At 47.5% G+C, this 22,124-nt stretch overlaps 2 protein-coding genes across 5 annotated transcripts in view; both read left to right on the forward strand.

Annotated features, from left to right (window-relative positions):
- ANXA10 (annexin A10) overlaps positions 1-1,634 on the forward strand; it is a 49,902-nt gene extending 48,268 nt beyond the window's left edge. The window contains exon 12 of the mRNA XM_034772047.1: positions 1,157-1,634. Coding sequence (XP_034627938.1) covers positions 1,157-1,225 — 69 coding nt within the window. The 3' untranslated portion in view covers positions 1,226-1,634. The remainder of the gene's footprint in view (positions 1-1,156) is intronic.
- A 10,220-nt stretch (positions 1,635-11,854) lies between these two features.
- The window catches only part of LOC117878444, a 37,027-nt gene continuing 26,757 nt past the window's right edge, over positions 11,855-22,124 (forward strand). For all 4 annotated transcript variants that reach the window (XM_034772636.1, XM_034772637.1, XM_034772635.1 and 1 more), the window contains exons 1-4: positions 11,855-12,412; positions 14,001-14,087; positions 16,871-17,101; positions 18,918-18,940. In XM_034772636.1, coding sequence (XP_034628527.1) covers positions 11,927-12,412; positions 14,001-14,087; positions 16,871-17,101; positions 18,918-18,940 — 827 coding nt within the window. In that variant the 5' untranslated portion in view covers positions 11,855-11,926. The remainder of the gene's footprint in view (positions 12,413-14,000; positions 14,088-16,870; positions 17,102-18,917; positions 18,941-22,124) is intronic.

Consider the following 22,124-nt stretch of genomic DNA (forward strand, 5'->3'; position numbering starts at 1 on the left):
CTATGCTTCTTTTGTTAATCATGTGGCAAAACTAATCTTGGCTTAAAATATTCAGGTGTCCTTGGCACATCCACCATGAAGCACAGTACCAGCACCATGCACTACTTGGGAGCATTTTAAATGTATGTTTATTATTTAGCTTCATCACATCCATCCTAAAACAGTGCTTCACCACCCCCAAGGACTCTCTTTCATTTAGCACTCTTTTATTAATCTAATTAAAGCTGATCCTGCAATCAGTTTGTCCTTGATCAGCATGAACTTGTTTCCATCTTTAACCTTATAAACTTATTGTTATAGAGCTAGATTTTCACTTCCTAGTGCATCTGTTTCCTCTATAAACAAACAAAACCCTGCATTACTGGGTACTCATACTACTGGGAAAAATTATAATAAACATTGAAAATGAATCTGATGCCAGTCCCACTGAAGTTTTGCCATTAACCTCAATAAAAGCATAGCGGGTTCTCTGTCTGCAGGATCTGGTCTTTTATTTTGAGTTATTTTCTTGGAAACATGATCACCCAGATTTTTATTTGATTTACAGTGATGTAGATCCAGAGTATCTCCACTGACTTCAATTCATGGGAGTGAGTGGAGATACTCTGGCTTTACATCAGTGTAAGAGAAATCAAAATCTGTCCTACTGAGTGTGTTGGTTTTTTTTACATAGCAACCATCATAAGGATATATTTTTCTTGTACTGTCAGTCCCATATCTCCAGACAAGCATGAACTGTATTGTTAAATTCTTGTAAAATGATTCAGTACAGTAAAAACCTTTCCAATGTTTTTATGATGTTTTTTATGTTTTATCAGAAAATATCTAGGGCAAAGATTTTCAGAACTGATCAATGAATTTTCAGTGCCCAATTTCAGATACATTAAAAGGACCTGATTTTCAGAAAGAGCTGAGCAGCCACCTTCTGAAAATCAGACCTTGTAGGTGACTCAGGTTGCCCCCCCCCCCAAAATGAGAGATCCAAAATTACTAATCACTTTTGAAAATCTTGGTCTAGAATCTTTATGAAGCATTGAAAGTCTTGGGCAAAACCCACAACTTCTCAAATGTCCTCCAGTCCCTAATGCACAAAAATGGTTTTCTTGGCTGGGCGAGAGGAAAAATTATCATCACAAAAAGATTCTTTCCCTTGCAGCATTTTGCTTCAGGACATTATGAGACAGCTTTACTTGCCATCTGTGCTGGTGATGCTGAAGATTATTAAAGGAAGAAGATAATGAATTTTGAAAGCTGTATGGATCCATTTTTAATAGAAATCCAAGCCGGCCACATTTCCTATAACTATTAGTTATTCCTGCTCTATATAAAAAAGTGGATGAATCAATGCTAGATATTTTCTAACTTTAAATCTTTTTGAAAACAAGACAAATGTACAAACTTGTTTTGTCAGGAATATGATTTTTCCCAACTTGTGAAGAAATGCTGTTACTGTGAAATACATTATCCAATGTAAAACTAATACAATTCTATTTAACTAAAATGTATGCGTATTATTTTGCCTTATGATGGGGTTTACAGACCCCACGTCAAGGGAACGATGGAGCAATACTGGAACAAGAAGGCCCTGCTCCTCCACAGCTTCAAATCATGCTTCCAATGGAGGACCTGTTTAAAAAGGGACATTGACAATCAGGGGGAGGGAGAGAGTAGAGAGGCTGTCTGCAGGAAGGAAACAAACAAGGCAGTTTATAGCAATAGCTTCTGGGACAGAGGATCCATAGGGGTAGGGTGGACTATGGGTAAGACTAGTGTGGGTAAGACCTGACTGGGAGACCAGGGTACTGACAGCTTTTCTCTCCTCTTTTCCCTGACGAGGGGGAATAACTGGACACTAAAAAGCAAGCTGGGAAGTCCCAAATGACTATCTGAATTGTTGAGGCTGTTTGAGCAACCCTCTGCTGGGATGAAAGCAGTGTGAGACCATGCCCCAAACTGAAGAGAGAACAGGAGAGGCTGGTCTAGTGTACCTACAAAAAGGAACTGAGACACACTTCACCCTTTCCCCCTTGGGCCCTGAGCCAGGACCTGCTGTAAAGAGAGAGCCTGGGTCCCCCTATTCTTCCCTTCCCTTTTGTCAAACCGGGAGAACCTGGGGAATACTGGGAGATGACTGACTGTAACTTGGCCACCAGCCCCTCAGCTTGCCTGGCAAGGCCATCCCATGACTTTGAGGACTTTCAAGCCATTGCCTGCCAGCCCCCAAGCACAGTTGCCAATTTTCACATGATAAATAAGCACCCCGACTTTCACAGTAAGTCAAAAATCAAGCTAATCCCATTTCAAAACAAGGCCAAACCAAGCCAAACCCTAACCCTCTATGTACTAGATTCCCCCCAGATTGCAGTCTGGGACTGTGGTGAGCCCACTGTGCACCCCTGACTCTCTCCCACCTTGCCCCTGCTTGTTGGGAGCTGATAAAAAAAAAAGAAGCAACAAGCTACAAGCCAAAAACTAGCCAATAAGCAACTCACAAGCTAATTAAGCCAAAAACAAGCCCAATTTCTGCATTTTTTCCACGGGTTTGACATGTCTGGGGTACAGGTATCTGGGCAATGAGGGGCCCCCACAGCTGGGCTCTGGGAAGAAGGGGGCAGAGAAGCAGGAACTGGGTTGTTGTAGGGGTTTCTTTAACTCTCTACTCCTGGGGGAAATTTTGTGTGTTTGTATTGTTACAGACATACTTGCTGACAGGTATTCTGAAATAAATTACCCAAATAATTGAAACTGCTTTGATTATGTAGGGTTATTTTGACAAAATTTGTAAATTTTGCAGAATTTTAAAATATTGTGTGCAGAATTTTTAATTTTTGGTCAGAATTTTTAATTTAGGGACATGGAATTCTTGTCCAGTAAGGTACTATTCAGCAAACATACAGGTGGAATAATCTGAGCCTAAATCACTTTGGCCCCAATTCAGGAAAGCACTTAAGCACACGAGTAATCCCTTAAGCACACATGCTTAAGTGCTTTGCTGAATCAGGGCCAATATATTGAACATTTAAATGGTAAATTGTTCTTTTGGCTTTCCACTTCTTATTCTTTTATATATCCTTGTTATTCCTCTCCGGGCTTCATCACTCCAGCATTTGGACTGCTGTGAGGTAATGCTATAAGCAAAACCAGGTGTGATTGAAGGAAGACAAAGAACAAAGAAAAATATTCATATTGATTTTAAATAAATATTTTGTAAGCTGGCATACTGTATTCTAGGTATGAATTATTCTAAGCATTTTGGGGCCAGGGCAGGTTTTATTATTTATTTGTTTGCATAGCACCTAGCACAGGGGTGGCCAACATGTGGCTATGGAGCCACATGTGGCTCTTCAGAAGTTAATATGCGGCTCCTTGTATAGGCACCGACTCCAGAGCTGGTGCTACAGGTGCCAACTTTCCAATGTCCCGGGGGCGGGGGGTGCTCACTGCTCAACCCTTGGGCTCTGCCACAGGCCCTGCACCCATTCCATCCCTTCTCACCCCCTCCCCTGAGCCTGCCATGCCCTTGCTCCTCCCTCTCCCGTCCCAGAGCCTCCCGCATGCCATGAAACAGCTGATCAGCAGGGCTACAGGTGGGTGGGAGGCAGTGGGAGCGAGGGAGGGAGCAGGGGGAGCTGATGGAGGGCTGCTGATGTATTACCATGGTTCTTTGGCAATGTACATTGGTAAATTCTGGCTCCTTCTCGGGCTCAGGTTGGCCACCCCTGACCTAGCACAATAGGTGGGTCTGGGGGGAAAAAAAGCAAATCTGGTGAACAGGAGAGGTGACCCCTACAGACAGGGCCGGTGCAAGCACTAGCGAACTAGGCAGTGGCCTAGGGCGGTGAGTGGTTGGGGACACCCGGGTCAGTCCTCAGGCATAGGCAGCTGGGTAGGGCACCTGAAAATTTGTGGCACCACTGGGTCTTAGTGTCCACCCTACTGGTTTTCCTATCCCTGTTCTGACCCTTCCTGCAGACTCTGAGGGTGTGTCTACACTACGAAATTAGGTTGAATTTATGGAAGCCGGTTTTATAGAAACCGGTTGTATACAGCCGATTGTGTGTGTCCCCACATAAAATGCTCTAGTCGGTGGACCGCGTCCACAGTACCGAGGCTAGCGTCGACTTCCGGAGCATTGCACTATGGGTAGCTATCCCACAGTTCCCGCAGTCTCTGCCGCCCATTGGAATTCTGTGTTGAGATCCCAATGCCCGGATGATGCAAAACAGTGTCGCGGGAGGTTCTGGGTACATGTCGTCAGGCCCCTCCCCCTCCGTCAGAGCAACGGCAGACAATAGATTCGCGCCTTTTTACCTGGGTTACCTGTGCAGACAACATACCACGGCAAGCATGGAGCCCGCTCAGCTCAGCTGAGCTCACCATCACCATATGTCCTCTGGGTGCCGGCAGACGTGGGACTGCATTGCTACACAGCAGCAGCTGCTAACTGCCTTTTGGCGGTAGACGGTATAGCATGACTAATAGCCATGGGGCTGGCAGCCGTAGGGCTGCATTGCACCAGCCCCTTGCCTTTTCGTAGAAGATGGTATATATATTACGATTGGTAATCATCATCGTTGTACTGCAGTGGCTGTCAATCATGGGCACCTGGGCAGACATGCTACTGTCTCGATGATGATGGCTATCAGTCGTAGTATGCTATTTTCTGCCAATTGCCCAGTATTGTCTGCTAAGCACCCAGAAGAGGCCAACGGCGATCTGGGGGCTGGCAGACGTGGGGCTGCATTGCTACACAGCAGCAGCCTCTTGCCTTTTGGTAGAAGATGGTATATTACGGCTGGTATCCGTCGTCATCGTACTGCAGAGGCTATCAGTCATGCTCCACCGTCAGCTGCCAGCTTAAGATGTAAAAAATAGATTTGTTCTGTATTCATTTGCTTCCCCTCCCTCCGTGAAATCAATGGCCTGCTAAACCCAGGGTTTTCAGTTTAATCTTTGGGGGGACCATTCTGTGTGACAGTTGTTTGTGTTTCTCCCTGATGCACAGCCACCTCTCTTGATTTTAATTCCCTGTACCTGTACGCCATGTCGTCACTCAGCCCTCCCTCCCTCCCGCCCTCCCTCCTTCTCCTGGTCCGTCAGATACTAGTTTCGCGCCTTTTTTCAGACCAGGCGCCATAGCTAGCACTGGGATCATGGAGCCCGCTCAGATCACCATGGCAATTATGAGCACTATGAACACCACGCGCATTGTCCTGGAGTATATGCAGAGCCAGGACATGCCAAGGCGAAACCTGGACCAGCTGAGGAGGCGATTGCAGCGCGGCGAAGAGAGTGATGAGGAAATTGACATGGACATAGACATCTCACAAGGCACAGGCCCCAGCAATGTGGAAATCATGGTGTTACTGGGGCAGGTTCATGGCGTGGAATGCCGATTCTGGGCCCGGGAAACAAGCACAGACTGGTGGGACCGCATTGTGCTGCAGGTGTGGGACGATTCCCAGTGGCTGCAAAACTTTCGCATGCGTAAGGGCACTTTCATGGAACTTTGTGACTTGCTTTCCCCTGCCCTGAAGCGCCAGAATACCAGGATGAGAGCAGCCCTCTCAGTTGAGAAGCGAGTGGCGACAGCCCTGTGGAAGCTTGCAACGCCAGACAGCTACCGGTCAGTCGGGAATCAATTTGGAGTGGGCAAATCTACGGTGGGGGCTGCTGTGATCCAAGTTGCCAGGGCAATGAAAGACCTGGTGATATCAAGGGTAGTGACTCTGGGCAACGTACAGGCAATAGTGGATGGTTTTGCTGAAATGGGATTCCCAAACTGTGGTGGGGCCATAGACGGAACCCATATCCCTATCTTGGCACCGGAGCACCAAGCCACCGAGTACATAAACCACAAGGGGTACTTTTCAATGCTGCTGCAAGCCCTGGTGGATCACAAGGGACGTTTCACCAACATCAACGTGGGATGGCCGGGAAAGGTACATGATGCTCGCATCTTCAGGCACTCTGGTCTGTTTCGAAAGCTGGAGGAAGGGACTTTCTTCCCGGACCAGAAAGTAACCATTGGGGATGTTGAAATGCCTATCGTGATCCTTGGGGACCCAGCCTACCCCTTAATGCCATGGCTCATGAAGCCGTACACAGGCAGCCTGGACAGGAGTCAGGACCTGTTCAACTATAGGCTGATCAAGTGCCGAATGGTGGTGGAATGTGCATTCGGATGTTTAAAAGCGCGCTGGCGCAGCTTACTGACTCATTCAGACCTCAGCGAAAAGAATATCCCCATTGTTATTGCTGCTTGCTGTGCGCTTCACAATATCTGTGAGAGTAAGGGGGAGACATTTATGGCAAGGTGGGAGGTTGAGGCAACTCGCCTGGCCGCTGATTACGCGCAGCCAGACACCAGGGCGGTTAGAGGAGCACAGCAGGGCGCAGTGCACATCAGAGAAGCTTTGAAAATGAGTTTTGTGACTGGCCAGGCTACGGTGTGAAACTTCTGTTTGTTTCTCCTTGATGAACCCTCCGCCCCCACACCCGATTCACTCTACTTCCCTGTAAACCAACCACCCCCACCCTCCCCTCCCCACTTCGAGCACCGCTTGCAGAGGCAATAAAGTCATTGTTATTTCACATTCATGCATTCTTTATTAATTCCTCACACAAGTAGGGGGATAATTGCCAAGGTAGCCTGGGATGGGTGGGGGAGGAGGGATGGAAAAGGACACACTGCATTTTAAAACTTTAACTCTTATTGAAGTCCAGCCTTCTGATGCTTAGGCAATCGTCTGGGGTGGAGTGACAGGGTGGCCGGAGGCCGTGTTCTTGGGCGTCTGGGAGAGGAGGCTATGGAACTTGGGGAGGAGGGCTGTTGGTTACACAGGGGCTGTAGCAGCGGTCTCTGCTCCTGCTGCCTTTCCTGCAGCTCAACCATACACTGGAGCATATCAGTTTGATGCTCCAGCAGACAGAGCATTGACTCTTGCCTTCTGTCTGCAAACTGACACCACCTATCATATTCAGCCCGCCACTTGCTCTTTTCATCCCGCCATTCAGCCCACCACCTCTCCTCTCGTTCGTATTGTGCTTTTCTCATGTCTGACATTGACTGCCTCCACGCATTCTGCTGTGCTCTATCAGCGTGGGAGGACATCTGGAGCTCCGTGAACATATCGTCCCGCGTCCTCCGTTTTCTCTTTCTAATGTTCACTAGCCTCTGCAAAGGAGAAACATTTGCAGCTGGTGTAGTAGAAGGGAGAGGTGGTTAAAAAAGACACATTTTAGAGAACACTCTTTCATTACAAGGTCGCATTTTTCCTCTTGTAGTGAGGGCCTGCCGGTTTGGTATGAGAGATCACTCACGCAGTGCCAGGCAACAGATTTCGGCTTGCAGGCAGCCATGGTAAGCCACAGTCTTTTGGCTTTTTTAACCTTCTTAACATGTGGGGATGGTTTCAAACAGCAACGCCCTCATTTCCCATATCAAGGATGAATTGGGTTGGCCATTTAAAATGGGTTTTCAATGTAAAAGGAGGGGCTGCGGTTTCTGGGTTAACATGCAGCACAAACTCAAGTAAACCACCCCCCACACACACACCCGATTCTCTGGGATGATCACTTCACCCCTCCCCCCACTGCGTGGTTAACAGCGGGGAACATTTCTGTTCAGAAGAGCAGGAACGGGCACCTCTGAATGTCCCCTTAATAAAATCACCCCATTTCAACCAGGTGAACGTGAATGATATCACTCTCCTGAGGATAACAAAGAGAGATAAGGAATGGATGTTGTCTGCATGCCAGCAAACACCGGGACCATACGCTGCCATGCTTTGTTATGCAATGATTCCAGACTACGTGCTACTGGCCTGGCGTGGTAAAGTGTCCTACCATGGCGGACGGGATAAGGCAGCCCTCCCCAGAAACCTTTTGCAAAGGCTTTGGGAGTACATGAAAGAGAGCTTTCTGGAGATGTCCCTGGAGGATTTCCGCTCCATCCCCATACACGTTAACAGACTTTTCCAGTAGCTGTACTGGCCGCGATTGCCAGGGCAAATTAATCATTAATCATTAAACACGCTTGCTTTTAAACCATGTGTAATATTTACAAAGGTACACTCACCAGAGGTCTCCTGTGTGCCCTCCGGGTCTTGGGTGAGTTCGTGGGTTACTGGTTCCAGGTCCAGGGTGACAAACATATCCTGGCTGTTGGGGAAACCGGTTTCTCCGCTTCCTTGCTGCTGTGAGCTACCTACATTACCTCCATCCTCATCTTCCTCGTTCCCCGAACCCTCTTCCCTGTGTGTGTCTCCATTGACGGAGTCAAAGCACACGGTTGGGGTAGTGGTGGCTGCACCCCCTAGAATGGCATGCAGCTCCGCATAGAAGCGGCAAGTTTGCGGCTCTGCCCTGGACCTTCCATTTGCTTCTCTGGCTTTGTGGTAGGCTTGCCGTAGCTCCTTAATTTTCACGTGGCACTGCTGTGTGTCCCTGTTATGGCCTCGGTCCTTCATAGCCTTGGAGACCTTTTCTAATACTTTGCCGTTTCTTTTACTGCTACGGAGTTCAGCTAGCACTGATTCATCTCCCCATATGGCGAGCAGATCCCGTTTGGTCCATGCTGGAGCTCTTTTGCGATCCTGGGACTCCATCACGGTTACCTGTGCTGATGAGCTCTGCGTGGTTACCTGTGCTCTCCACGCTGGGCAAACAGGAAATGAAATTCAAACGTTTGCGGGTCTTTTCCTGTCTACCTGGTCAGTGCATCTGAGTTGAGAGTGCTGTCCAGAGTGGTCACAATGAAGCACTGTGGGATAGCTCCTGGAGGCCAATAATGTCGAATTCCGTCCACACTACCCCAATTCCAACCCGCAAAGGCCGATTATATGGTTTAAAGGGCCCTTTAAGTCGAAAGAAAGGGCTTCGTCGTGTGAACGTGTCCAGGTTTAATTCGATTTAACGCTGCTAAGTCGACCTAAACCCGTAGTGTAGACCAGGCCTCAGTCTTCCTGGGAAGGGGATCTAGTAGTTAAAAGAGAAACAGTCTCCAGCCTGCCAGACCTATTAGCACAACACTGAAACTGTTAAAGAGCCATTCAAGGGGTAATGAAGACATTTAACAGGCATTTGCCAACCCCCAGGTATCTACTGTCAGTTCCTGAATGTACTGACAAAAACAGTTGTGCATGACTGTAATATTTACTCAGAACATCCGAAGAAGTGGGCTGTAGCCCACGAAAGCTTATGCTCTAATAAATTTGTTAGTCTATAAGGTGCCACAAGTACTCCTGTTCTTTTTGCGGATACAGACTAACGCGGCTGCTACTCTGAAATTACTCAGAACATGTCAGTCTACAGGACCTTAGTGCAAAATTTGCTTTAAAAATATTTCATTAATGAGTTGGTGAAGATTATAAAAATCACATCTCTAAAATATCCTTGCATAGATTTTTAGATGCACAATCATCTTTAGCCTTAAATGCTTGGATCTTCAGACATGTTTTTTTAAATAAATTCTTCAAAAGACCACCCTTATCTAAAATACACATTTTAATTACTATAGTAAAAAAATTTACTTCCAAAGTCTTTCTGTCCTTTCTGTCCATCCATTTCTCCCTTCATCTCCTCTTCCCCCTCCCCCCTCATTGAAGGAAGCAACAGCCCTTTGCTTCCAGCTAGCTGGACAGAGTCTCTCTTTCTTTACTTCTGACTATCTGATGAACTAGTTTTCAGCAAAATCAGTACCTTAGTAAGATATAAAATCCTTTGTTATGCCTAAAATCTTTGGAAACATATTTTTTAAAGTTGGTGAAATTTCATAAACATGTGTATTGTTATGAAGATCACACACAGTAAATTAGTGTTCCCTTTTTCTAAAAGCAATGAACATTGTTATGAACACACTAAACCTCTGTGACTTATCAATTTAAAATAATGTCTGTTACTACTAAATATGTAGTAATCTGGAATGATTACTTTATGAAGGCTTAAGAGTACATTTAAAATATAAAATCAGCTTAGAAATACTGATTAAGAAAATATAAAACAGAGAAGAGCTGCATCATGTATTCCATAATATTTAATGTTGTATTCAGCTGCTACTCTGAAACAAGACAGCTGACTCACCCTTACTACCAAGTTCTTGCAAATAAATGTCTGACAAACTTCAGGGCATATAAAAAAACCTGCGACTGACATTTTTTATTCCCAAGTTTAGTGCTTTTAATTAGGTACCTTCTGCATGTACATTCTGAGTGAGGGAAAGAGTACAGGGGTCTCTGCGGAGAACTGTGACTCTTCACCACCATGAGGCGGGCCAGGCGTCTTGTTGTTCTTTCTGCCTTGTCCCCCTGCCCCCGCTGGGCTGCAAGCTCAGGCTGCCTTCGGGCATAGGGGCACCAGTTTAATAATACTGCATAGGGCTTGCGGGGGCGGTGAGCCCCAGCCATGGAGGAGCCGGTGCGATGCAGGGAGGCAGGAGCCCAGCAAAGGTGGCGGCGCTGCTAACGGGGAGCAGCTGCGCCCCCCCATCCATCCTGCCCAGGCTGCAGCTTGGCACCCCCCCGGGTGCCCCTTCAGACTGCAGCAGATGCATGTGGGCAGAGGCCCCCGTGGGCCCCCCCCGTCCCTCTTCGCCACGCTCAGGCTCTGTGGCTCCTGGGCACGTGAGCCACTGCCGGGGCGTGGGGCCCTGAGACTGCTCTGGGAGGGGGAGGGGCAGCTCACACTCCCGGGAGCCGCAGAGCCCAAGCGCGGTGAGGTGGGAGCCGGGGGAGGTGCACAGGGGCCTCTACCCACATGCATCTGCTGCAGGAGCCCCCAGAAGGCAGCTCCTCCCTGCTGAGTTGCTGCAGTGGCCCAAGCCTGGCAAAGCCAGTGAGTGGACTCAGGGTGGCTTGGGGAGGGCTCACGGGGAGGGGGGCTGTGCACCCTCCAGGGGAGGTTAGGAGGGGGGAGGGAACCTGGTCTGGGGAGCAGCCCCTGGGTATGGCTGGCCCCTGGGGTCTATAAAGGCTCGTTGGGATTTGCCCCTCAATGAACCAATGTTACCGGGGGGAGACGCAAGGTGGAAGTTTTGCCTAGGGTACAAAATATCCTTGCACGGGCCCTGCCTATAGACACTAGGATGTGAGAGTCATAGGGAACCTACACCAATTAATTATTGCTCAAGCGCTCTACACAGGTACACTCCCTGCCCTTCAGAGATCACAAGACATAGGACTTTGGTTGTGACTTTTCAGCACATAAACACCCCTGCTTGCGGTGCAGCTCACAGCCATTCCGCGCTGCCTGTCCGCTCACTTCGGGGAGCGAGGCGCCCCCCTGAGTACAGGGCCTGCAGCTCTTCCAGGCCCTTATACAGGAGAAGGAAGCTCCTGATTTCCTCCCCAAACCCCCACCTGTGCCCGGCCACACACCGGTAGGGCCAGGCAAAAGCCCAGCTAGTTGCGCCATGGGAGGGGGACCCTTTAGCAGTGGGCTTACGCCCGCCCACTTCCTGAAGCCCAAGAGGTAGTTGCGCCACCCACCCAGATCTCGCGCTTCCGCTGGAGCTGCTACACAGGCTACAGCTCGCGCGCGCCACCAGCCCGTGAGAAACCGCCGCTGCCACAGCCCAGCGTCCCAGTTCAAACCTCCTACTGGGCAGGGCTGCTTTTGTCCCGCCCCTTTCATTGTGATACGATTGGTGTTTCCCCTAGCCCTATGTTTTGACTAGTAGTAGTTAGCGTTGTCAATCTCCTACCTTCCTCCAATCACAGCCGCCCCCCGCCCCGAAGTTCCGCAGCCGCTCTTCCCAACCTCGTCCAGGCTGGAGCGTGAGGCAGGCGGTTGAAGTTTAGGGGGCTGCCGTGCCCGGCCGGGGCGAGCGCGTAGCTGGCCGCGAGTTGCTCCGCCGGGGGCGAGCTCCAGCCCCCGTGGGAGCGGGTCTCTGCGGAGGGAGGCCCGCCGCGCCGCCGGCGTGGCCTCGATGGAGGCCAGCCTGACCTGCGCCGTCTGCCTCGGCCTCTTTGAGGATCCGGTCACACTGCCGCTCTGCTCCCACAACTTCTGCAAGGGCTGCGTGCTGGAGTGCCTGGCCTCCGGGGAGCCCGGCGCGCTCCCCTCGCCCCGCGTGGGCCAGGGCCAGGGCCAGCGCTTCTCCTGCCCGCTCTGCAGGAAGCTCTGCCCGCTGCCGCGCGGCGGCTACTCGGCGCTGCCCGTCAACACCACGCTGGCGGAGGTGGTGAAGTTGTACAGGGCCAGCGGGGGCAAGGCGGGGCCGGGGCGCGGCGAGGCGGGGGCGCTGAGCCCCCCGCCGGCGTTCGGAGCAGCCTGCGAGAAGCACCCGGCCCGGCTGGTGCAGCTGTATTGCCGGATGTGCCGCCAGGCGGGCTGTGGCCAGTGCGTGTCTGAGGCGCACCAGGGCATCTTCCACGCCGTCAACCTCCTCGACACCGTGTACCAGGAGGAGAAAGTAAGCCCTGCCAGCCGCCTGTGCCCATTGCGGGGTGAAATGGGAACCTGCCTACCCAGCCAGTGCCTCTTTTGGACTTAGCCCAGACCACCCAGCAGTTCAAGCCTGGTTGGCGAACACAATAAGCTAGTCTGCCTCCTGAGAACCTGTTAGAGCCAAATGGGTCCAGTGTTGTAATAAGTCAGAGCATTCCTGTGAAAGCTTGCAGGGCCAGGATGCTGCAAACAAGTTCTGGTCTTTCCTGTTTAGTCCTGCATACCTAAGGCCAAGCCTTGTAGTAACATGGCAGTGCCCTGACAAGTGCACACTCCTCCCCACATAGATAGTTTTATGAATTTAACTGAATAGACTGTAGACTGGTTCCAGATGTTGAAGCTGATAATATTAGGCCTGGTCTAAACCTAAAACTGTGGTTGATCTAGCTCTTGCTCAGGGTTGTGAAAAACTCTCACCCCGAGAAGATGTAGTTAAGCTAACCTGAGCCCTAGGATAGACAGCAATAGATCAACACAGAAATTATTCTGTCAACCTACCTACAGCTCCTTGAGGGAATGTATTAGCTACAACAGTGGGAGGGGGGGAAAAAACACTTTCTGTCATTATAGCAAGTGTCTACTGTAGACAGGCCCTTAATGTCTTGTATGTTAACCTTGTTTCCCAAGACCAAGAATGTGCTAGTCCAGTCATCCCTATAGTCACTTACAGGCAGTCACGTTACCTATCTGCTTTTTGGCCTGACACCTTTAGATTTGGATAGTTGATGAAGGAAAAGCAATTAAGGTGAAATAGACAGCTCCAGGAATATTTTAGTATGAAGAAAGCATGTCCCTCTTTTAATACTTTATCTGCAATGGATTTTTGCCAAGATAGTGGATATTCAATCACTTTTCCAAGCTCCATCTCAAATAGAAGCTGGATAGTACATTATTAAGCAGTCCTTTTATGCTTCAGTTTAAATGCATTTGCAGAATGTCCCTGGTACACGGGATGGGTATGGGGCATAGTAGAGCACATGGCACTGTGGCTGTTCTATACTGATTTTGTAACCAATACAGGGGGAACACAGTCTGGAAGTGGGGAGGGGCAAAGGTAGCTTGTCCCCTCAGCACAGGAAAAGAGGAACGCACAATCTGGTCCAGGGTTTAACTATACTGGTATAGTTAAAGCAGCAAAACTTTCTAGTGTAGACAAGCCTAAAGAATGCTACTTTGAGAGAGAAAAATACCAAATGCAAGTTTCTTCATTGTCCTAAAGTATAGAGTCTTTTTATACACCTCTACCCCAATATAACGCTGTCCTTGGGAGCCAAAAAATCTTACCACGTTCTAGGTGAAACCACGTTATATTTAACTTGCTTTGATCCACCGGAGCACGCAGCCCTGCTCCCCTGGAGTGCTGCTTTACCACATTATATCCGAATTCGTGTTATATCGGGTTGCGTTATATTTGGGTAGAGGTGTATAAGTAATGTCTTAATAGTCTAGTTAAACTCTGTGCAGTCTGTAGATATGATTAAAGATTATAATGTAGATTTTTTTAATTAAAAAAAAAAAAGTAGATTAAGCGGTTATAAACTTATGTCCTGCAGTTAACCTTCTTTAGCAGCCTGAAGAAACTGAGAGCAATAAATGAGAACTTGGTGAAGGAACTATCAAGTCATCCAAAAGATACTGAGGTGAGTTAGACATAATGACATCTGTAGAGAGTAGTGGAGCCCTGTGTTTTTTTGCAGATGCGAGATAAAACAAAATAAAATGACAACCTATAAACAAAATAAAATGAAAAATGTACCCTGTAGCGCCTATACTGCTGTCCCAGCCCTGTGTGGCGGGAGCCACTGCTGCAGGGTGAATACAGGGCAGGCTCATTCTGCAATGCCACCCCATTCCCACCTCCGCAGAGGCGGGGAAGGACCTGATCCCTTCCCTCCTCCCCACCTGGGCGAAGGTACGACACACACACACACCCTGACCTGGAGCCAACACCTCTCAAGGCTTCCTCATCCAGAGCAGCATCATAAGAGAGGCTGTATTGGGTCAGACCATGATCCATCTCTAGCCCATCTTCTGACAGTGGCCAATGTTAGGTGCCTCAGAGGGAAAACAGAACAGGCAATCTTCGAGCTATCCACCCCCTATCATCCACTCCCAGCTTCTGGCAGTCAGATGGTAGGGACACCCACAGCATGGGTTGTATCCCTGACCATCGAACATAAGAATTGTCATATTGGGTCAGACCAGAGGTCCATCTTGCCCAGTATCCTGTCTTCCAACCATGGCAAATGCCAGGTGCCCCAGAGGGAATGAACAGAACAGGTAATCAAGTGATCCATCCCCTGTCACCCATTCCCAGCTTCTGGCAAACAGATGCTAGGGACACCACCCTGGCCCATCCTGGCTAATAGCCATTGATGGACCTATCCTCCGTGAATTTATCTAGTTCTTTTTTGAACCCTGTTATAGTTTTGGCCTTCACAACATCCCCTGGCAGCGAATCCCACAGATTGGCTCTGCACTGTGTAAAGAAATATTTCCTTTTGTTTGTTTAAAACCTGCTGCCTATTAATTTCATATGGTGACCTCTGGTTCTTGTGTTATCTGGAGGTGTAAATAACAGTTTGGTATTCACTTTCTCCAAACCATTCATGATTTTATAGACTTCTGTTGTATCCCACTTAGTTATCTCTTTCCCAACTTGAAAAATGTCCGTGTTTTTAATCTATCTTTGTATGGAAACTGTTCCATACCCTTAATTATTTTTGTTGCCTTTCTCCTTATCCCATCTCAAAAAAGATGTATTAGAATAGGAAAAGGTAACCAGAACTGCACATTGTATTCAAGCTGTGGGTAATTTATATAGTGGCATTCAGATATTTAGTGTCTTATTATCTATCCCTTGCTTAAAGGTTCATAATATTGTTCGCTTTTTTTTTTGAATGCCGCTGCATATTGAGTAGATGTTTTCAGACAACTACCCATGATGACTCCAAGATCTTTCTTGAGTGGTAACATCTAATTCAGACTCCATCATTTTATATGTATAATTGGGATTATGTTTTCTAGTGTGCATTACTTTGCATTTATCAACATTGAATTTCATCTGCCATTTTGTTGCCCAGTCTCCTAGTTTTGAGAGATCCTTTTGTAGCTCTTCGCAGACTGCCTAGGACTTAATTATCTTGAATAGTTTTGTATCATCTGCAAATTTTGCAACCTCACTGTTTACCCCTTTTTCCAGATCATTTATGAATATGTTGAATAGGACTGGGTCCAGCACAGACCCGTGGGGGACACCACTAATTACCTCTCTCCATTCTGAAAACTGACCATTTATTCCTACCCTTGTAACCAGTTACCAGTCCATGAGAGGACCTTCCCTCTTAGTCCATGACCGTTTACTTTGCTTAAGAGCCTTCGGTGAGGGAACTTGTCAATGCTTTCTGAAAATCTAAGTATACTATATCCACTGGATCCCCCTTGTCCACATGCTTGTTGACCCCCTCAAAGAGTTCTAGTACATTGGTGAGGCATGATTTCCCTTTGCAAACACTATGTTGATTCTTCCCCAACAAATTATGTTAATCTGTGTGCCTGACAATTTTGTTCTTAACTATATTTTCAACCAGTTTGCCCTGTACTGAAGTCAGGCTTACTGGCCTGTAATTGCTGGGATCACCTCTGGAGCCCTTTTTAAAAATTGGAGTCACATTAGCTATCCTCCAGTACAGAAGCTGGGTTAAAAGATGATAGGTTACAGACTACAGTTAATAGTTCTGCAATTTCACACTTGAGTTTCTTCAGAACTTTTGGGTGAATACCATCTGGTCCTGGTGACTTACTACTGTTTAGTTTATCAGTTTGTTCCAAAACCACCTCTGACACCTCAATCTGGAACAGTTCCTCAGATTTGTCACCTAAAAAGAATGGCTCAGGTTTGGGAATGTCCCTTACATCCTCAGCCATGAAGACCGATGCAAAGAATTCATTTAGTTTCTCCACAATGGCCTTATCGTTCTTGAGTGCTCCTTTAGCATCTCGATCGTCCAGTGGCCCCACTGGTTATTTAGCAGGCTTCCTGCTTCTGATGTACTTCTTTTTTTTTTTTTAATTGCTATTACTTTCTGAGTCTTTGGCTAGCTGTTCTTCAAATTCTTTTTTGGCCTTTCTAGTTATATTTTTACGCTTTATTTGCCAGAGTTTATGCTCCTTGCTATTTTCCTAGGATTTAACTTCCACTTTTTAAAGGGTGCCTTTTTGCCTGTCACTGCTTCTTTTACTTTGTTGTTTAGCCACGGTTGCACTTTTTTCGTTCTTTTACTGTGGTTTTTTAATTTGGGGTATACATTTAAATTGAGCCTCTCTTATGGTGTCTTTAAAAAGTTGCCATGCAGCTTGCAGGGATGACGCAGTGTAAAGAATTACTGTTATCAGATCTTTGTGCAAAATACTTTGTTTCTAGATCTTGAACAAAGAAGCAGAGATAATTATGTTGGAATTTGAAGAAATTTTCAAAACTCTGGAAATGAGAAAAAAGGAATTGCTAGAAGATATTGAAAGTCAGAGAAGTAAGAAAGAGAAAGAATATCAAATTTGGAAGAAAATGAAGGAAACTCACAAGAAAACCATTGAGAGTTTCCTGAAGGATTGTGAAAAGCTTGTTGATGAATGTGATCCTGAGTGTTTCCTGGAGGTGATAACTTTTATGTTACTACTTGATAGCAGAACATTGTATGTGCATGTAACACCCCCCACCCCTTGTTTGGGACATCCCTTGAGATACTTACTGTCAAGGTGAATTCTGTTTACATGTTTCAGTGTAATCTGCTTCTCTGAACATGTAATTCTGACAGGATTCTCACTTACTTCCCTTCAGAGTGTAGAAGAGAACATTATTTTGGTTTGGCGGAGGATTTTTTTCCCCCTCTTGTATTGCGCAACCTGTTTTGAGGCACTAATTTCTAATTCACTTGAATTTTTGTGATTGACTTATTTTCTTCATTTCCAACTTAATCAGGAACTTATTGGAAAGTTCCGAGAGACTTGGTTAAAATCCTGTGAGGCACGTACTCACAAGTAGTAGGGTGGGGCAAGTAGCTGCATTATAAAACACCATAAGGCACCCTCAGTGACCAAAATTTTTACCATTTTGGGAACTCTGCCTGGAATTTATGGAGTGTGATTTCCAGTGCCCACTACCATGTTGAACATTAATTGCTTTGTATAGATGCCATTGGTGTGCTTTAACATAGTTAGTTATTTTATAGCTGTTTTATGTTGAAGTGCCCTGGGGAGCCTTTTTTGTGCGCACCAGCAGGGTCTACATGAGGGGTGGGCAAACTACGGCCCGCAGGCCGTATCTGGCCCATCAGGGCTTTGGATCCAGCCCACGGGATTGCCATCCCATGGCACCGTGGGGCTAAGGCAGGCTCCCTGCCTATCCTGGCCCCACACCGCTCCCAGAAGCTCCACATGCTGCCCACACCTGTGGGTACCTCCCCCAAAGCTCCCATTGGCCGCGGTTCCCTGTTCCTGGCCAATGGGAGCTGCAGGGGGGCCTGCATGCCGAACCCTTCCTGCACCCCAACTCCCTGCTCTGAGCCCCATGCTGCACCCCTCCTGCAGCCCAGCCCCCGGCCCTGAGCCCCCTCTGCACCCCATCCCCCTGCCGCACCCCATCTGCACTCCAGCCCACTGCCCTGAGCCCCTTTGTACACCCCGCACTCCCTCCTGCACCCCAACCCCTTGCCCATAGTCCCTTCCTGCACACCGCACCCCAACCACCTGCCCCAGCCCTACATTCATGGCCCTGCATACAATTTCCCCACCCAGATGTGGCCCTTGGGCCAAAAGGTTTGTCCACCCCGGTCTACATGGACCAGTTAGTGCACTCTAGAAATCACTCCCCTGTAGAGAGTGCATTACCTTACCATGTAGAAAAAGTCCCTTAGGGCTGATGAACACTAGCAGATTAGATCGACCTAGCTATGTCACTTGGGGTATGAAAAATCCACAGTCCTAAGCGCCATAGTTAGGCTGATTTTAGGTCCCTGTGTAAACAGTGCTGGGTTGACAGAAGAATTCTTCCATTGACCTAAATACCACGTTTCAAGTGTAGACAGACTCTTAGTCTTGCACTAAGGAGCACAAGTCCATGGTTTGAAAATCCTGCCAAAATATTTTCAAGTCCATTTTGATCTCAGACTGCCATGTGGCTTTTGCCTCATGTACAGTGTCTTGGATTTGACTTTTAGGAAAGATTTCCCCTTTGGCCTCAGAACAAAATATTACAGGGTAAGTAATTTTCCCAGATATACACACTCCCTGTGTGTGATTATTGCTCTTTTACTTCTGTGAGTGCTAAAAGTTCTGATTATGTCTTGGTGAAATGAAGAGTTGTTTTTTAACAAGTTAAAACAGTTAATTTCTGTCAGATATTCTGGTAAAGTAATTTTGTTTGATTTTTAAATGACATCCTTAACTCTAATGCAGTTTTATTTTAATTACAGGTGGCATGTGGCTTGAATAAAAGGTACATACATTTCATGAGTTCTAGTTTCTGTGGTTTGCTAGTGTATAGTTGAGTAAAATAATAAGATACAACAAAGTAAGTTTAGTTAATATTCATATCATGATTGTGGGGAGGGGATTCAGAGAGGAGTGTCCAGGGCATGTAGTGGATTAGTTAATATGGAGAGATACACAGAACAATTTTGAACAGTGGTAGAAGTTCTATGAATATTTGACATTTTAATTTTAAAATTCTTCTAGAGTTGTTGGAAGTACTATATCACTTTCACAGATTTATTATTGAACAGATACAAGTGAAGCTTAAAATAATCACTTCAGATATTAATGTTTTTCTGTTGCAGTACATGAGGTAAACACTGTCCTAAAAAAGCCTTAATACTGTCTTTTTGCTTTGTCCCAGAAAATAATAAGAACATGAGACTGGCTATAGTGGGTCAGACCAGTAGTCCATCTAGCCCGGTATTCTGTCTTCTGACAGTGGCCAATGGCAGATGCTTCAGAGGAAATGAACAGAACAGGGCAATCAAGTGATTCATTCCCTGTCTTCCAGTCCCAGTGTCCATCAGTCAGAGGCTTAGGGACAGCCTGCTGCATGGGGTTGCCTCCCTGATCATCTTGGCTAATAGCCATTGATGGACCTATCCTCCATTAACTTATCTAATTCCGTTTTGAATCCAGTTACAGTTTTTTGCCTTGACAACATTCCATGGCAACCAGTTCTGCAGATTGACTGCATTGTATGAAGAAGTACTTCCTTTTGTTTGTTTTAAACCTGCTACCTATTAATTTCATTGGGCAACCTCAGGTTCTTGCGTTATGAGAAGGGGTAAATAACACTTGGTTATTCACTTTCTCTACACCATTCATGATTTTATGGACCTCTATCATATCCTCCCTGAATCGTCTCTTTTCCAAGCTGAATAGTTTGTCTTTTTAATCTCTCCTCCTCTCGAAGCTGTTCCATACTCTTAATCATTTTTGTAGCCCTTTTCTGTACCTTTTCCGTTTCTAGTATCTTTTTTGGGATGGGGTGACTGCACACAGTATTTAAGCTGTGGGTGAATCATGGATTTATATAGTGGCATTATGTTTTTGGTCTTATCTATCCCTTTCTTAATGGTTCCTAACATAGTTAGATTTTCGGTGGTGGTTTTTTTTTTTTTCTGCAACTGCACATTGTGCAGATGTTGTCAGAGAACTAACCACAATGACTCCAAGATCCCTTTCTTAAGTGGTAATGGCTAATTTAGACCCCATTATTCTGTATGAGTAGTTGGGATTATGTTTGCCAATGTGTGCATTACTTTGCATTTATCAACATTTAATTTTATCTGCCATTTTGTTGCCCAGTCACACAGTTTTATGAGATACCTTTGTAACCCTTGGCAGTCTGCTTTGGACTTAACTGTCTTGAGTGATTTTTTTTTTTTTTTTTTTTTTTTTTTTTTGTTGTATCATCTGCAAACTTTTCCCCCTCACTGTTCACCCCTTTTTCCAGATCGCTTATGAATATGTTGAACAGCGCTGGTCCCAGTACTGATCCCTGGGGAACACAGCTGTTTACCTCTCTTTGTTCTGAAAACTGACTCTTTGAATCTCTTAGTCTCTTTCTGACTTAAGTTTGTGCGTTAGTTCAGTAGTTCTCAAAGCTGGTCCGCCGCTTGTTCAGGGAAAGCTCCTGGCGGGCCGGGCCAGTTTGTTTACCTGCCGCATCCGCAGGTTCGGCCGGTCGCGGCTCCCACTGGCCGTGGTTTGCCGCTCCAGGCCAATGGGGCCGCAGGAAGCGGCATGGCCTGAGGGATGCGCTGGCCGCCCTTCCCGCAGCTCCCATTGGCCTGGAGCGGCAAACCGCGGCCAGTGGGAGCCGCGACCGGCCAAACCTGCGGACGTGGCAGGTAAACAAACCGTCCTGGCCCGCCAGGAGCTTTCCCTGAACAAGCGGCGGACCGGCTTTGAGAACCACTGCTTTAGTTTACCAGATGCTATGCTGCTGTGGGACTGTAAAAAATCTAGTTTTTGTGGGAGTATTAAAGAAGGTTTCAGGAATTATGCTTATAGGTCCTGCTAACATAATTAGATAAAATAGCTTCTTTCCGTATGAAATGTTACTGACACACATTATAAATTTGGTGATTTAAATTTTATATTAAAGTGAATATAATTAATTTACTATATGTTGAACTGTATATTCTTGTACAGTAACTCCCCACTTAATGTCCTCTCGCTTAACGTTGTTTCGATCTTATGTCCCTGCTCAATTACAGAACATGCTCCATTTAAAGTTATGCAGGGCAGCCCCCCATCAGCTCCCCTATGGCTCCTTCTCCCTCCTCCTCCCCCAACCACACACACGCAGTGCCTCCTTCCCGCCCCCGGCAGACCCCGCAGATCAGCGCCTTCCACCTCCTCCCCCTGCCTCCTGCCTGTGGCATTCAAGAGGGAGCGGGGAGGAGCGAGGACTCAGCGCGCAGGCTCCCCCTTCCTGCCCTGCCTCCCGAACACCACAAACCAGCTGATTGCCACAGGCAGGAGAAGGAGGGGGGAGCCTGCGCACAGAGTCCTCCCTCCTGCCCCCTGAATGTCGCAAGCCAGCTGATTCCCGTGGGCAGGAGGGAGGAGCGAGGATGCGGTGCACCTCCCCCCTATCTCCCCTGCCTCCTCAGCTGGCTTGCGGTGTTCAGGAGGGATGGGGAACCTGCGCGCCATGTCCTCACTCCTCCCCTCTCCCTCCTGAACGCTGCAAGCCAGCTGATTGCCACGGGCAGGAGGGAGGGGGGAGGAGCGAGGACGCAGCATGCGGAGTAAAGGGGGAAGTGGGAGGAGAAGAGGCAGGTTAAGGGTGGAGGCTTGGAGGAAGGGGTGGCGTGGGTGGGCCAAGGGTTGAGCCCCCCGCCCCGGTGCTTGCAGAGTAGGGGAAGCTGCTGCTGCTGCACAACATGCTTCTAGCCTACAGCACCTTCAGCCTCCTTACCTGCCTCATTGTCTCCAATGCCAGTGGGCTGTGCCCGTGTGGGGTAAGGCGAGGGCACCTCCCAACTATAGTACTATACTGTATGGCAAAAAAAAATTTACCTGGAACCTAACCCCCCCCGTTCCCTCCCTCCTCCCCCCCCCCAATTTTCATTCATTCTTATGGGGGGAGGGATAGCTCAGTGGTTTGAGCATTGGCCTGCTAAACCCAGGGT

This window comes from Trachemys scripta, chromosome 5, assembly GCF_013100865.1.
Source record: "Trachemys scripta elegans isolate TJP31775 chromosome 5, CAS_Tse_1.0, whole genome shotgun sequence".
NCBI classification, from domain to species: Eukaryota; Metazoa; Chordata; order Testudines; family Emydidae; genus Trachemys; species Trachemys scripta.